General features: G+C 42.3%; 1 protein-coding gene across 1 annotated transcript in view; it reads left to right on the plus strand.

Annotated features, from left to right (window-relative positions):
• Positions 1–534: 534 nt before the first annotated feature.
• Positions 535–18,026, plus strand: part of cblb (Cbl proto-oncogene B, E3 ubiquitin protein ligase) — a 189,449-nt gene continuing 171,957 nt past the window's right edge. The window contains exon 1 of the mRNA XM_080203484.1: positions 535–1,240. Within this exon, the coding sequence (XP_080059610.1) occupies positions 846–1,240 (395 nt within the window). The 5' untranslated portion in view covers positions 535–845. The remainder of the gene's footprint in view (positions 1,241–18,026) is intronic.

Below are 18,026 nucleotides of genomic sequence, written 5' to 3' on the forward strand. Positions count from 1 at the left end.
TGTCAATCAGCCCCCTGCTGTTCCCCCAGCATCCAACCCTGTCAGTCACCCAAGCTGCTGCCGGGGACAGCTCCCTCTTCCATTGGCCAGGCCCGTGCTGCCAATAGGCCAATGGTCGCCGGCTGTCGTCTTTCCCTGAACCCGATTGGTCGGCCCGCCTCCCCTTAGCCATTGTCGGAACCGCCAGTCAGCAGCGGGTAGAGTCGCCCCCTCCGCCCAGCGCCACTGCGATTGGCTACTTTGCGCCGTCGGTCAGAGGGGTGCAATTTGGATTGGACGCCAGAATGTCAATCGGATCGGATTGGTTTCGGCTCCCTGTCAATCAGAAGGATCCGAGTGTGATTGGTTGCTAGGGGAAATGAGGCGGGTCTGGGCAGGGAGGCGGGGCCTCGGACTAGCCCCGGACGTTGATTGGCGCAGAGGTGGGGAGAGGGGCGGGTCCACTAGAACTGATTGGGGCAGACGGCTGTCAATCACGCGGCCAGGAGGTCCGCCCACCCCTCCCCTCCCCTCCCCCGGCTGTGTTTAGCCTGGTGCCGCTCGGGGTGTTTGTGTGCAGTCCGCCCAGTCTCAGTGTGGAGTTGGTGAGGGCTGGCCTTCCTCCGTCCGGGCCTTTAAAACAATTCCCCTCCCTCCGCATACACACAGCCCAACTGCCGCTTCCTCTCAGGACATAAACGCCTGCACATGGTGCGGTTGGACAGCCCTCAGGCCGGCTCTGGAGGCCTAATTGTGGACTGAGTCGTGAGGGGGCGAGAGGTGGTGTTTATAGTTCTGAAGCGGAGAGAGTGAGGGGAGAGAAAAGTACCAAAGACAGACAGAGAGATAGAGGGGGGGTCAGGAACATGGCGGCGGCGCCGAGGAATCCACGTAGCAACGTGAGGAAGGGTCGGATCCTGGGGCTGATCGACGCCATCCAGGACGCGGTGGGGCCGCCCAAGCAGGCGGCCGACAAGCGGATGGTGGAGAAGACCTGGAAGCTGATGGACAAGGTGGTGAGGCTGTGCCAGAACTCCAAGCTGCAGCTGAAGAACAGCCCGCCGTACATCCTGGACATCCTGCCGGACACCTACCAGCACCTCCGCCTGGTCCTGTCCAAGTACGAGGAGCGCATGCAGGTGCTGAGCGAGAACGAGTACTTCAAGATCTACATCGACAGCTTGATGAAGAAGTCCAAGCGGGCCATCCGCCTCTTCAAGGAGGGCAAGGAGAGGATGTACGAGGAGCAGTCTCAGGATAGGTAAATGGCAAAAGGAAATCCTCCCCCCTCAAAAAAAACACACAGGTACAGACAGAAATACACTCACTCCCATACATACATATATACGTACATACACGTATACACACATACACACAGATACACATACACACACACACGTACTCATTCACATGTACTCATTCACACATACTCACACACACAGACACTCACGTACGTATCGAGACACACTCAGGCAGAGACACATCCTCACTCACTGTCATACATACATACACACTCGCTCACATACACAGAGATATACACACTCACTCTCTCATACACACTCACGCAGCCTCTCTCAGACACATATGCAGACTCTCACTGTCACACACAGGCTCACTCATGGAGACCCACTTAGACATAACTATTACCATCGTCATCATAGCACTGGCACTTCATGCTCCCCACGCCTTTCTTCTAGTGCAAATCAGCATTCAACTTCCCTGAGCACTTGTGGACACTTAAGCAATGTAATATTTCCCTGAAGGACATCGATGCTGGAGAAGTTCAGCTGTTTTACAGCATCCGAAGTGTTTTGCCTTTTTCTTTAATATTTCTCTTCCTATGCCTTCACACGGTGACTGACTGTCATTCTGGTATTTTCCGTGTGGACTTTAATCATGTTAAATATCTTAAATGAGTGGGTTCCGGTGAAGAAATTGTCGAGTTTCAAATCCATTTGGTGTTTTTTTAACCTTTAAAACCGTGTTCATTTTCCCTCCGTTAAAACTAACTGGACAGGAATTCTTCTAAGTTACTGGAATGGGTTATTATGAAGTATCAAATTGTTGAACGTAAATAGAAAACCGTTGAAGGAGATTTAGCTAATTCCGAGTGTGCAGACTGCAAAGTGTAATGATTAGTTGAGCTGAGCAAGACGTCAATACCCAGCCGCTATAAAAGAAAACATTCCTTTGCCATGATTTTTGGGAAGAATAAATATGGCTGTAGAATTTCTTGTAATCAGCTGCAAACTATAACAACGTCATGGTAGTTAATTCTAAGCGTCATCGCACAACAACACTGCACTGGGGTCGGTGTTTGAACTGATGTACCGTTCGCATAAGCTTGAATAAGCCCACTCAAAAAGTTGCTATTATGCAACAGCACTTCCAGGAATGATTCTGACTCGAGTCTTATTCGTGGTTTCCGTTGACTATTGTAAATTGAACTTGTTCTTTGTGGTTTGATGCCTGCCATTCGAACTGTTAAACGAGATTTGTACACTCTGTACAGTTGATTTCAGTCAGCAGATTGGTAGTTTTACTGATGTTGTTTTCTGGATTACCAACTCTGCAACTTCATTTGTAACTCTATCCGAATAGAATCCGGTGCACTGCGAGAGTGCCAGTTTTTCCCCTTTGCCTATATTGTCACACTTTTGCCCGAACGTGTTTATGCAACTGGTGTTGGCAGCATTTCTTGTCATCGAAGCATTTGTACAGACTGGAAAGTGAGGGGGGAAAAAACTTGTTTTGTCACATGTCAACAATAGCTTAGTGAGTAGCATTTCCCTCAGCCTTATCTTGGTCAGAAAATCATGAGTTCGAGCCCTACTGGATTTGAATACAGGACTGAAACTGAGTTCGGTATGGTGCATTGTTGGAGGAGCCATCTTTTTGGATGGGACGTTAAACTGAGAGAGACACATCAGGAGGAGATAAAAGATTTAATTGCGCTTTTTGAATAACAGCTGGGAGTTCTCCTGGTGTGCTGTCCTTCCATCTGTCATTAGGCTTATTGTTTGCGGGACCAAAATGTGTTTGCCTACAAAGTGATAGCGCAGCCTGCACTTTTAAAAGAAATAATTAATTGCCTTTGATGTGCTTTGGGACATCCTGAAGTTTTGAAAGACATTATACAAGTGAAAGTCCCTTCAGTGAATTAAAGTAATAGCTGAAAGGAATTATCTTTTTAAAATTAAGGTATCCTGGAAAGACCAAGGTTTGTAATGCAGAATGCCATTCAAGTTGAAAGCATAATAAAGGTGGTGCAAAACCTAAGATTTTTTTTAAACTGTCATTTTGAAGTAAAAAGGGGAAACTGAGTTAGCTGGGGAGTTGTGCAGATTTAATAAATTAGCATAGAAGGGTGTATCCCAAGTGACAGATTTTGCCAGAATGCTGCATGAGCTCAGAAGTGACGGAAAATCCAGTACTTCTCTGCCGGCAAAGAAAATGTTCAGGAGTGGACTGTCATCAGCATAGATTAGGATCTCTCTCCGTGTTACAAATCTTTTTGGCAAATATCAGATTCTTAAAATTACAAGTTGCACGTGCATGATTTTGATATGTATCTAGTTTTTCTCTTCAAAAGTACCACCACGTTATGCAATGTATTAGTTTTACCCAGGCTTTCTGTAATCCTGAATTCCATGTATGAACAGCATACAAGCTCCCTTTCCCCGAAAATGGAACAACAATGAGTGATTTCCTGCCTCTAGCTCATACATGCACATCTGGTTACACTGTTTTGGGAGTGAAAAGTAGAAAAAGGAAGTTAAAATTCTTACTTTTGATGAAAAGTTTTTTTTGCACAGGAAGTATAAACACTTTCCATTGGAAAGAGGAAAAAATAGCCATGGCTTGGAAAATCTGCAATTAACTTGAATCTAATAAACAACAGAAAAAAAAACTTGGCAGAAGTGATTCATCATTATTTAGCCTAGATTGTCTTTGGATTCCTGCTGAAAGATAGATTCACGTACAGGAAAAAGGAAATGCACAATTTAAGCAGTCTAAAATAAACTCTGTCCTCCAGTAAGTATGGGAAGGAGGGGGAAGACAAAAGAATGATTCTGTATGCCATACATTTTTCTGAAGAGTAGAATAGTTTGAAACTTGTTGATAAACGTTTGAATTAGAGATTAAAATAAAGGAAATCTAATGCATACCAGACAGAATCTTTTTTTACCCATAAGATGGCCCCAAGAAAAGGATGTTATTACCAAGCGGATGTAGTCATTATGAGCTGTACTGCTGACAGTCAGATGTGAATTGCCTTAAAGAAATGCATCCTCCTGAAGTTTGGATTGTTTGCTTTAAACATTTCCCAAATGTTTAATGAGGAATACCTCCAGAATATTTTTACTGCTTTTTGGAGCACAGTGTAATGGAAAATGTAACACTTCAAGAATGTATTGTCAAGCAGTGTTTGAAAGTATCGTCTTTACTTGATAGCTTGTAAATCTGGCTGATTTCTATATGAAAATAGAAAACTGAATCTAAGTGTCGCTAAATTTTGTCATGATGCCAACCAACATCTTGCTTGTGATTACACTTAAAAATATTGCAAAACAGACTAATGGGATGTGGGTTTCTTCACACACTGAACTAATTTCAGTCATTCCAAGTGGAGGCCAGGCTTGCTCAATGGGAAAGCGCAGGGGTCAGGGGGAAGGCTGTGGTGGAAACATGGGCGACTTTGGATGGCAGGGCATCTGGCAAGCTGCTTCCATAAGTTTACGGAGGCTAGTGTAATTCTGCTTCCTACAAGCATTGTCTTCTCTCCTTGTGCTGGAGAGTTAGAAAAGACAAAGCAAACGTGCTGGCTTGCAATTCCACTAACCACTACCTCTCCTTGCCGAGTAAGCGGCATAGAAGCTGAGAGTTGTGTGACCATAAGATATAGGAGCAGAATTAGGCCACTTGACCCATCAAGTCTGTTCTGCCGTTCAATCATGGCTAATATTTTTCTCATCCCCAATCTTCTGCCTTTTCCCCATATTCCCTGATCCCCTTATTAATCAAGAACCCATCCATCTCTGTCTTAAAGACACTCAATGACCTGGCCTCCACAGCCTCTTGTGGCAAAGAGTTTCAAGATTCACCACTCTCTGGTTGAAGAAATTCCTCCCATCCCTTTTTTTTTAAGGACCATCCCTTTACCTTGAGGTTGTGCACTCTGGTTCTTGTTTTTTCCTACTAGTGGAAACATCCTCTCCATGTCCACTCTATCCAGGCCTCGCGGTATCTATAAGTTTCAATAAGATCCTCCATCATCCTTCTGAATTCTAACAAGTATAGATCCACAGTCCTCAACCGTTCCTCATAGAACAAGCTCTTCATTCCAGGGATCTAGCAATTCTGCAGAAAGTCAGAAGTGAAGGCACGTGGGCCTCGAATGTCCTCCAGGTTGAGGGTACTGCAGTATTTCATAAGGTTAATTAGATGGGGTCATGTAGGGAGAACTTCATGTTACTATTTCTCTTGTCATCTTTAAATACTTACTGCTGCTTTAAATCAGACATTGGGCAGAAGCAGAGTTAATACAATTGCCAGGAGTGTCAAAACATGCTGCCAGAACAGATGAGTTAAGCCAAAGGCAGTAGAATGGGGTTTTGTCAACTTTATTTTTACAGGAACAATAAATTGTATTAGTAAAGCACTGTGACACAGGAAGACATCATGGCTTGTTTTACATTAACCAAACAAAGGATATGATAAATGACATGATAAACTTATTTGATGTACAGAATACTTTTGGAGCATTTTGCTATGCTGGATGTAAAACTCCCTTTTTATTCTGCCCCATGTAAGAAACTGATGTGCTCCTCTTACTACTAATTTTAGGGCTGCATTATGGCACAGTGGTTACCATTGCTGCTCTCAGCACCAGGGACCCAGGTTCAATTCAGGTCTTGGTGGAGGTCTGTGTAGAGGTTTGCATATTGTCCCTGTGTCTCTGGGTTTGCTCTAGGTGCTCCGGTTTCCTCCCACAGTCCAAATATGTACGGCTAAGATTGGCCATGCTAAATTGACCCTAGTGTCAGGAGGATTAGCAGGGTAACTAGGTGGGGTTACAGGGCCTGGGTGGGATTGTGGTCGGTGCAGACTCGATGGGCCGAATGGCTTCCTTGTACACTGTAGGGATTCTGTGATTCTATACTTTAGTTTTGTAGTTTGGAGAAGTTGGGACTGTTTTCCTTGGAGAAGCAAAGGTTGGGAGGAAATTTGACTGAGGTATTCGAGTCATGGGGGGTCTGGCAGAGTGGCTAGGGAATAGAATATTCCTTTTTAGTGGAAGGATTGAGAAGCGACCAGTTTATGGTAATTGGCAAAAGAAGCAATGATGATGGATGCAAAAGCCTTCACATCTAACAAGTGGTTAGAATACACTGCCTGTAAGTGTGGTGGAGACAGGTTTAATTGAGGCATTCAAAAGAGAATAATATTGTTGTCTGAAAAGGAAGAACGGGCAGGACTATGGGGAAGTGGGGATTGATACGAAGTAAGTTACTGCTGTGTGGGATGGCACCCCCAAAGTGCCTAATGGCCTCCTGTGCTGTGTAACATAGACATTCTATGATATTTGTTCCAGTCTAGGCATCACAATTTAAGAAGGATGTGAAAAGTTTGCAAAGGATACAGAAGAGATTTGCTAGAATATTTCTGGAATTGAGGATTCTAGTTATGGAGATATACCAGAGAAGCTGGAGCTGTGTACTTGAGAGCAAAGAAGGCAAAATGAGATTTGATAGAAGTGTTTAAAGTCATGAAGTATTTAAGGGTAGAAAGTTTTGTTTGTGTATCTAAATGCTCTTGGAAGTGGATTTTTGTGCCAGTGATAATGAACAGAGAGCATGTAATTTAGATATTACGTCTGAGTTTTGAACTTGTGTGGTGGAATTTGAAAATAACATCAGTTAAGTCAGTGTTATTAGCATATTTATTCATATGTATGGGCAGAACTGTACAACGGATCGGTGGTGCACGTTGTGTGCATTGCTGTGCAGGCTAAAAATGGAACACGAAATAGTACATTAAAAAGTGCATGTTAACTTTCTTCACTTATGCTGGATGTATCATGTTGACCTATTGGACTTCATTGGATGCTTGGAGCTTATTGTCCCTGCTCAACAAATGGACTTATACCATCTGAATAGGCTAACTTGGGGGGATGAGTCAACATTGAATGTCAGGGTCATGTGCATGGAGTTTCAGCTGATTGATGACACTTACAAAAAAGGCTGCCAATGACGTGGAATGGATAGACTGAACATTGCCATACGTTCCCCACGAGAGCAGAGGGGTCACCTTCTGAGAGACTGGCAAGTCGCAACCAGTCTATCAATGAAAGAAAAATATTATACATTCATCTGGCAGGGAAAGAGAAATGAGTAAGCAAGGTGAAGGTTTTGCTATAAAGTAGAGCTTCCCAACTTTGTATTTGTCACAGCACACCTTTTATACTAAACAATTTTGAGGCGTATCTTTTTTTTTCTTTTGCTAGAAGGAAGTTCAAAGACTTCTTTAAAGGTGATTTTTTTTTCAGTTCATGCTTGCTGCCAGACAGAACGGTGATGCGGATGCAAAATCCAGAAAGAATTGGGAAGTGTGGGTTTCCTTGTTTTCCTGTGGGTGCAAAAATCTAATTTCCACCATGATAGTGCCGAGCACTGATAGCTTCAGTTCCAACTATCCCAAAACCTAGCCATTAACTTAGAAAAATGTAAACAGTACAATACAAATGTAAACTGTATAAAGGGAACCTTGGTTTCCTTAAAAATACAGTTCAGAAATAATTTATCCAGTTCATTCAATGTTTAATATTTTGAAACAGTCATCAAAGTAAATATTGACTGTTTCTGTCCATAGATGCTGCCTGATTATCTGAGCTTTTCCCTTGCCAGATTTCCGGCATCTGCAGTATTTTGTTTTTGTATTAATATTTTGAGTAATGTTACCTCGGAGAAAAATGGAATATGAGGGGAAAAAAGCAGTAAGAGAAAGCAGAAGTATAGCATAATGCTATCTTATTTCTCAACATGAGCTAAGCATAACCATAGATGCAGGTTATTAGCATGATTTAAATAGTGTTTTCAGAACAACATGTGCCACTTCTTACCTCTTTATCTCCTGCTTCTCCCAGCCTTTTTTTTTGAGTTTTCGCTCTGTGGGTGCATCCCCCTGCCATGCCCCAACACACCTCCCCACAAATGTTTTGGATTATTTTCTCTTCATTTGCCCCCCAAATCGAATGGGCAGTTAACCATGTAAATATTTATGCCTCAAAACTGTGTTCCACTCGAGTTGAAAGATCAGTTCTGTGAGGAGCTTGCCTCTTCTATCAGCAGACCCTCTAAGTCAGAACATCTTTACCTTCTTGGGGATTTAAATACTGACCACAAGGCATGGCCTCCGACACGATGGCCTGGGAAAGATAATGAGAACTTGCACAAAGCTCAAGTCGTCTCTTTAACTGACACCTTTCAAAACAATCCATGCCATGAGTTGTCCTGGAGGTATCCAAGATCAGGGCATTAGCACCAGCTGGATCTGATCATCATCATGAATCTCTAAACAGCATTCTCAACACCCACGGCTACCCCAGTGCTGCCTGTGACACACACTATTCTCTGCTGTGCACCAGGGTGAGGATACAATTCTTGAACTTTTTTAAAAATTTAAATAGAAATGCTGTGGTCGTATCAATATCAGCAATGCTGCATACCCAGATAAAAACCAGCAGTTCCTCAACTCAGTTGAAAAGTACTGTCAGGCAGTCCACCATTGAGTGCAGAAGCAAGATTGAACGTACTTTAAGACACTACCAACGATGTTACATTGCCAACATATGGCAAGCAAGCATGCAAAAATGCTGACTAGTTCAAGGTGAGTAGAAACAGGAAGTCAGTCCAGACAAAACAAAAGGCAGCAAATTGTGCACTTTCTCAGCCCACTGTCTTTGTATGCAGTTGAGGCTGCCATGACAGTGGGACTGAGCCACGTGTGATTACGCTTAGCAGACTTGACTACCAGTGTGCCATTATCTGACAACATCGAAGACCTGCCAGATTGAAATAGAACACACTGCTATTTGCTTTTTGTTTGTGAAGTATTTTGGTTGAAGTGGCAGTGTTTAGGAAGTAACTTTATTTTGCAGGAGCACCAGCTTTTGCTTTATGTATAGGCAGAATTTTAAAACATGTATTATTTGAAGGGATGTGTGGTCACTGGCAAAGTTAGCACTTCTTATCCATCCCCAATTGTGCTGGGACTGAGTGGCTTGCTCAACCATTTCAGAGGGCAGTTCAGAATCAATCACATTAACGTTACATATTGAAACAGAAAACAGAGTAGCATTTGGCCCTTCGAGCCTGCTCTGCCTTTCATCCAACTGATCATCTGAACTGGCTGGTTGTCCAATTCAGTAACCCGTTCTGCTTTCCTGTATTATCCTTTAATCCTTTTAGCTCTAAAAACTATATTCAACTCCTTCTTGAAAACACACAATGTTTTAGCCTCCAAATGCTTTCTGTGGTATAGGACAGACCTGATAAGTGTGATAGGTTTCTTTCCCAAAAAGGGCATTAGTGAACCACAGATTTTTGCATGGTCACAGTTACGGGGACTAGCTTTTAATTCCAGATTTTATTAATTGAATTTAAATTCCACCAGCTGCCATTCTGGGATTGAAGCCGTGTCCCAGAGTATTAACCTGTTCTCCTGGATTACTGGGTTAGCACTGCTGTCTCACAGCACCAGGGGCCCGGGTGCAATTCTGGCTTTGTGTGATAGTTTATTCATTAGTGTCACAAGTAGGCTTACGTTAAATCTGCAATTAAGTTGCTGTGAAAATCCCTTAGTTGCCAGACTCTGGTGCCTATTTAGGTACACTGGCCGTGCTAAATTCCCCTTCAGTGGCCAAAACTAGCAGGTCTTTCAGATTGCAGGAGGAAGTCAGAGCACGCAAACACAGGAAAGACATGCTGACTCTGCATAGGCAGTGACCCTGAGCCACGACAGATCAGCCATGATCTTACTGAATGGCGGGGCAGGCTCGAAGGGCTAGATGGCCTACTCCTGCTCCTATTTCTTATGTTCTTATGACCCAAGCCGGGAATCGAACTTCGGACCTTAACCACTGTGCCGTCCAACTGGGTAACCATCTGTGTGAATTTTGCATGCTCTCCCTGTGTTTCCTCTGGGTATTCTGGTTTCCTTCCACAGCCCAAAGATGTGCAAGTTAGGTTGATTGGCCATGCTAAATTACCCCTTATTGTCAGGGAAATTAGCAGGATAAATATGTGGGATTACGGGGGTAGGGCTTGGTTGGGATTGTTAACAATGCAGGCTCCATGGGCCAAATGGCCTTGTTCTGCATTGTAGGGATTCTGTGATTACAAGTCCAGTGATATTACCAGTATACCACCAACTCCCAAACCTACAGTCAATGTGCTGGAAAGCTAATGAACAAGCAGTTTTTGATTTATCAGCATAATGTATGCATTTTGAACATTTATGAAAGGATTTCTGCACACTTGAGATCAAATTCCTGGTAAATTATGGTCCTGAAACCCTCATTTGACTCGTTTTTTTTCTCGAGTCTGTACAGAATAAGCCTTGCTATTGAAATTGAGATTATGCTGCAGAACTCTGCGTTGTTGAAAAAGTGGTAAATGCCACCTGAATTTTGGGTACTTCATCCATAAATTGCACATTGTAAATCAATCTGTGGAGCACAGCTGATAATGCAGTAATCTAAAGATGAACTCAAATTGAGTATTACTGACTGAAAGTGTATGCAGTCTCACTGACACAATTCAACATTGCTGAGATGACCTGTCTGATCAAATTCATGTTAAATGTATTTTAAAATCGCACTCAACTATTGAAATTCTGGAATGGTTGCTCGAAGATGCTACTTCAAATTCTGAGGCATGTTTTCTATTTGCCACCTCCTTTGTGTACTTTGAAAATTAAATTTGGCCAATGAATAGCTGATGATAAGTTGACCATAATAAGAACATAACATAAGAAATAGGAGCAGGAGTAGGCCATCTAGCCCTTCGAGCCTGCCCCGCCATTCAGTAAGATCATGGCTGATCTGTCGTGGCTCGGTTCCACTTTCCCGCCCTCTCCCCATAACCCTTAATCCCCTCTTATCAAAAACCCATCAACCCGCGTCTTAAAAATATTTAGCGAGGCAGCCTCCACCACTTCAACGGGCAGAGAATTCCAGAGATTCACCACCCTTTGAGTGAAGAAGTTCCTCCTCAACTCCGTTCTAAACCGCCCCCCCCTTTATCTTGAGGCTGTGCCCCCTAGTCCTACTGTCTTTTTTGAGCGGGAAGAGTCTCTCCACCTCTATCCTATCCATCCCATTCATCTTGTACGTCTCAATGAGATCTCCCCTCATTCTTCTAAACTCTAACGAGTACAAGCCTAGTTTATTCAGCCTCTCCTCATAGCTCAACCCCCTCAACTCCGGCATCAGCCTAGTAAACCTCCTCCGCACTCCCTCCAAGGCCAAAATATCTTTGCGCAGGTGCGGCGCCCAAAACTGCACACAGTACTCCAGCTGCGGCCTCACCAATGCCCTATACAGCTGCAGCAAGACCTCCCTACTTTTATATTCAATCCCCCTGGCTATGAAGGCCAGCATCCCATTCGCCTTCCTGACCACATGCTGCACCTGCAAGCAGGGTTTTTGCGATTCATGCACAAGGACCCCGAGGTCCCTCTGCACCGTCACCTGCTGCAGTTTTTCGCCATGTAAGTAATAGTCCTTCCTACCATTCTTCCTACCAAAGTGGACCACCTCACACTTGCCAACATTAAATTCCATTTGCCATTAATTTGGAACACATTCAGCATTAATTGACTATTGATCATGTGCTTTGACAGATTTCTTCAATATTATTTGATTCAGCAGATGAATTTGTCTGTGATAAGTAAACTGTCTTCAAAAACTGTGTACAAGTTTATTTCACTGGGACTATTTTGGCGCTTCAGATAACAACATATTTTTCCTCAGAAGTAACATATTTTTCCTCGGTGCTGGGACCTCAGCTATTTACCATTTATATAGATGATCTGGAGGAGGGGGCTGAGTGTAGGGTAACGAAATTTGCTGATGCCACGAAGATGAGTGGAAAAGCAAATTGTGTGGAGAGTGTGGAAAGTCTGCAGAGGGATCTGGATAGGCTGAGCGAGTGGGTGAGGACCTGGCAGATGGAGTACAATGTTAGCAAGTGTGAGGTTGTCCGCTTTGGCAGAAATAATAGTAGGAGGGATTACTATTTAAAGGGAGAAAAGCTGCAGCATGCTATGGTGCAGAGGGAGCTGGGGGTCCTTGTGCATGAGTTGCAAAAACCCAGTCTGCAGGTGCAGCAGGTGATCAAGAAGGCGAATAGGATGCTGGCCTTTATAGTGAGGGGGGATAGAATATAAAAGCAGGGAGGTCTTGCTGCAACTGTACAGGGCACTGGTGAGGCCGCAGCTGGAGTACTGTGTGCAGTTTTGGTCGCCGCACTTGAGGAAGGATATATTGGCCTTGGAGGGAGTGCAGAGGAGGTTCACTAGGCTGATACCAGAGATGAGGGGGTTAGACTATGAAGAGAGACTGAATAGACTGGGTCTGTACTCGTTGGAGTTTAGAAGGATGAGGGGGGATCTTATAGAGACGTATAAGATAATGAAGGGAACGAATAGAGTAGAGGTGGAGAGATTCTTCCTGCTCAAAGGACAGCAGGACTAGAGGATTTTTTTATCTAGAGGCTTTTTGGTTTTGTTGAACAGTTTCAATTTTATGCTGAGTTAAGCCATAATAGGAGAGGGCGCGGAGGTGGAGGCTAATGATTTAATGCAGCTCTAATCTGTAATCAGATAAAATTCACTTAAAATAGGTCAGCTCTGTTGATATGATGTAAATTGATTTGTGGCAATTTTTGGTCCCATTTAGTTTCTTATGTAGGCAGGATAGTAGTAAAAATCTGACTGTTGAGATGCAGAAAACACAGTTGGAAGGGAACCAAAAATTTTCTGGTGTGTGAATGATATTAAAGTCCTGGCACATGTGAAATTTAAATTTCAGTGTTCTTCTTAGAATAAATATTTTGGATGGTAAGAGATTCACTATTCCTTTTGGCCACAAAGGGTTGGTTTCTCAGTTTTGGCTCCATGTCTTAAAATCTCCTGTTTCAAGGTAGGTAATTTAGTGCAGAGTTAAGCACTGAATCTTATGGTTCTGGAAACCAGTATTGTGGTATGTCCTATTCTAGTTCCACCCAGGGCGTGGAAATTTTGACAAAAGTTGGTTGAGCAGTTTTGGTGCAGTATTCTTGTAGCATCATGATACCTCTGTGTTACATTGTAGGTTTCCATCTGTAATGGCGTTGTCATTTGGCAAAATCTCAAATGGAATATGTTGAGGTTGACTAATGTGTCCTTTTGCTGTAAATCTTATGGTAAATTGCTTTCTGGCAAAGCATCTTTTAAGGTTATTGGTATTTTAAATCTGTAAAAATATGCAATTTTATTTCTCTCTGTCCAATTATTAATTAAATATAAATAAACCAGTATCATGTCCCTTTATCAAAGTTTGCTTATGTTGCACTAGCTCAAAATGAGAACAAAATAAATTAAATTTAGTTGTGAATAATGGTGCCTTTTGTATTTTGGGACATTGAGGCATGTTTTTTGGGCAGTTGTGGTTCTCGTGTCTTGTCCCAAATGGCAGTTTTTACATGCAAAATTCTGAAGTTTACATGGAAGCACATTATTTGACAAAACAGCCAGTAAAGCTAAGCCTGATATAGATCTTGCCTGATGCTGTATTTCATATACTTTTCTCAGCAGTCTAATAATGAACAGGGAATGGGCAGCTTTATCCCACCCAGGAAAATTGCAAATGTTATTCCATTGTTTCAGAAGGAATGGGAGAAAATGAGAAGCTACAGATCTGTCAGTGTAATATCACTTGTTAAGAAGTTACAGGAATTTATCAGGGCTGGAGTAACCGAGTGCTCACGTAACTGTGGACTGATCAAAAATAGTTGGCTCAGTGTAGGATTGATCATATCAGACTAATCTAGTTAGGATTTTTACGGAAGTTACTAGCATGGATAGGGGAGTGTTGATGGATGTTGTCTATAAAGAAGGCAGTTAAAGTTTCATCATTATTTGCAAAAATGGAAGCACGCAGAGTTGAAGGTACCTTTTTTATAAATGCTGGGTGGGATAAAGCAGTGAATTCTGACAGGATATAACTTGTGGTTTTACCTGGCGATATCTACTGGGGTTCCAGCTTTTCACTGCATCCCTGGCTTAGATGAAGGAAAAGAGTTGTATATTCAAATTTGCAGATGGTGCTTTTGTATGTTAGGAAGCACAGTTGGTTGTTGCAGGTGCAGGAAATTACAATGGGATTTTGCTTAAGTGAGTGGGTGAAGCTGTGACAGATGGCGTTTAGTACATGGAAGTATGTAGTTTTCCACTTTTAGGTGAAACCCAGTGTTCCTGTTATGTGATGTTTCTAGAAGTCGGTGGAATAAGCTTTATTTTCCCCTCTTGCTTGAAAATGAACGAATGCCCAGGGTGATAAGGCCATGCATCTTAAAAGTAGTTTGCTTTCTATTGAATGTATTGGCAGTTTAGCAGACTTTGAAAGTAAACTCATTAGCACAGGTTGCATTCAAGATGAAGACTTGCTTTCGCTGAGTTGTTAAAGAAATCACACTTCTAAAATAAAAGTTTATTTATTAGTCATAAGTAAAGCTTACATAAACACTGCAATGAAGTTACTGTGCAAATCCCCTGGTTCCCACACTCTGGCACCTGTTCGGGTCAATACACCTAACCATGTCTTTCAGAATGTGGGAGGAAACTGGGACACCTGGAGGAAACCCATGCAGATGGGGAGAAAGTGCAAACTCTACACAGGTGGTGACCTGAGTGGGAATTGAAGTATTTCTACTGTCTATACTTAACAGAAATTGTACAAAGCTGATCTTGAACTTGTGTAAAGTAAGAGTTGCATTGCTGAGAATCTGGGCATAATGGCTTAAGATTATCTTTGCATGTTTCAATACCAACATGAAGCAAGAAAACTTATTTATAAGGTGATAATTTTATGTACTGTCCTTTCCTGTGTTCTCTTGAAGGCAGTAATTTGTGCAAGGATACAATAAAGTTTATTTCTTCGTCAAAAGTAATGCTTGCATTAACACTGCAATGAAGTTACCATGAAAATCCTCGAATGGCCACACTCCGGCACCTATTTGGGTCAATGCACTGAACCAGCACGTTTTTCAGTGGGAGGAAACTGGAGCACCCGAAGGAAACCCATGCAGACATGGGGAGAATGTGCAAACTCCATACAGTGATCCAAGCTGGGAATCGAACGCGGATCCCTGTATCTGAGGCAGTAGTGCGAACCTCTGTGCCGCAATGCCACGCAACATACTATCTGTGTTGGGTGTCACCAAGTATTTCACCTGATTTGATTGTGAAATGTAAGTCAACACAGCATGAGCAGCCAGGTTGTTTGATTGTGGAGAACATTGAGCCAACTCTAAACCTTTTTTTTTGATTTATTGTCACATGTATTAGTACACAGTGTAAAGTATTTCTTGCACACAATACAGACCAAACCTACCGTTCACAGGGGAGAAGGAAAAGTGAGAGTGCAGAATGTAGTGTTACAGACATAGCTAAGGTGTAGGACAAGATCAACTTAATGCGAGGTAGGTCCACTCAAAAGTCCGATGGCAGCAGTGAAGAAACTGTTTTTGAGTCAGTTGGTATGTGATTTTGGGCTTTCATATCTTTTTCCTGACAGAAGAAGGTGAAAAAGAGAATGTCCAGAGTGTGTGGGGCCCTTGATTATGTTGGCTGCTTTTCCGAGGCAGCTGGAAGTGTAGATGGAGTCAGTGGATGGGAGGCTGCTTTGTGCAATAGACTGGGTTACGTTCACAGCTCTGCGTAGTTTCTTGCGTTTTTGGTCAAAGCTGGACCCGTACCAAGCTGTGATACATCTGGGAAGGATGCTTTCTATTGTACATCTGTTTTTAAAAAAAACAGACTTGCCAAATTTCCTGAACCTCCTGAGAAAATAGTCACTGGTGGATCAACTTTGATGCATGTTTACTTTCAATAGAACTTTTTAGGTTGGTCAGGATTCTAGCTGATTTTCTTAAGCTACAGCACCAGGAAGTGAGGTGATCGTACTGTCCTGGCTAAGATTGGTTAAGTGAGTGCATACAAGAGTTATTTGTGCTTTAAAATATATTGGCCAGAAAAAAATGAAGGATCTTTTAATCTGTTATAATGACCTAGATTGGATTTTATTAGAATATAACAATATATTTAAGTCATTAAACTCAAAGTTTTGGCTGTTTTTCTGTCTCCACAGATGCTGCCAGTTCTGCTGAATTTTTCCAGCACTGAGTTTTTGTAGCACTATATTTGATTTTTTTTTTCTGCGTCTAAAGCAGTCAGCATGTCAAACCAAAAAAACTATCACTTTGAAATATGTTGCACTCAACTTGAAATAAATGAACTTTGCTAAGGTTTGTAAGCTATGGGGCATAAACTAAAGGAGCAGCTAAGGGCTTGAAGTTAGTGATGTAAAAAGGCACAAATAGTAATGCTTTCCAATGTGTTGAGTTGGATCTGTTGCAAAATATCTGGGCCACCTGCAAGTTGCGACTAGGGAAACTGTTGTCTACTCTTGCAGGACATGTTATTATGAATGAGGTGTAGATAAAAAATTTGGCACTCTGCAGCGGTGCCAGAGAATCCCACTAGCGTCAAGGGCTGCAGCTTTCCGGCTGTAACATTCCTAAGAACTTTGTGGGAAATGGTATATGTTTTAGTTTTAAAGAGACTGAATACACTGGGACTATACTCATTGGAATTTCGAAGAATGTTGGGGGGGTGGATCTTATAGAAACATATTAAATTATGAAGGGAATAGATAAGATAAAAGCAGGGAGGTTGCTTCCACTGCATACCCAGAAAATAAGGGGAGTAGATTTAGGATTGAGTTGAAGAGGAATTTCTTCATCCAAAGGATTGTGAATCTTTGGAATTCCCTGCCCAGTGAAGCAGTTGAGACTACCTTGTTGAATGTTTTTAAGGCAAAGATAGATTTTTGAACAGTCAAGGAATTAAGGGTTATGGTGAATGGGTGGATAAGGGGAACTGAGTCCACAAAAAGATTTTATTGAATGGCAGAGCAGGATCGCCTCCAAATGGCCTACTCCAGCTCCTCATTCTTATGTTTTTCTTATGCATATTTTAAAGGCAGAAGTAGAAAGATTCTTGACTAACAAAGGAGTCAAAGGTTATCAGGACTAGGTGGAGTGTGGAGTTGACGCTACAGTCAGATCGACCATGTCATCTTGAATGGTGGAGCAGGCTGAAGGGACCGAATGGCATGGCTTACTCCTGCTTCTAATTTATATAATTTATATGCAGGTGTGGTTTTTAGATGAAGAGTGGTTCAAGGGAGGGGGAATTGAGTTACCATATTGAAATGAAAAACAGTGCTTATTTTGATATTTCCATTATAAATTGACATCTAAAATGAAAGTTGTACCTTTCCCTTTTCAATAGGACATTGCAGTACCTTCACTGGCAGAGGGAGCAATGCAGTTACAATGCGTGTTTACATGAGCAGTTAGTATTACAAATGTACAGAATTAATAATGGACAATAGTTAACACTAAGTGCATACAAATGTAAGCTTTTTAAATCTATTACTGATCAACCTTCTGCAGATTTTCAAACAGTAACTCAGAGAAAATGGCTTCTCTCACTTGTCTCTGCTGTCGTATGTTGTTTCTCCATTTGCTTTCTTCTGGTTCTTTAGCTTCTTTCTTTTGTTTTTAATTTCCCCTTTCTGTAGGTTAACAGATTGTGGGTGGCATTTCCTAGTGGGCAGAGAATGGTTACAGGCTACAGTAGTAGTTGAGGTAATTGTGGGTCTCATTGGCTCCCTTTCCATACACTTGCTCCCTTTATGTCGCATTACTTCATTTCACTTC

The sequence above is a fragment of the Carcharhinus amblyrhynchos genome, chromosome 15, assembly GCF_965287045.1.
Source record: "Carcharhinus amblyrhynchos chromosome 15, sCarAmb.v2.hapA, whole genome shotgun sequence".
Taxonomy (NCBI): Eukaryota; Metazoa; Chordata; class Chondrichthyes; order Carcharhiniformes; family Carcharhinidae; genus Carcharhinus; species Carcharhinus amblyrhynchos.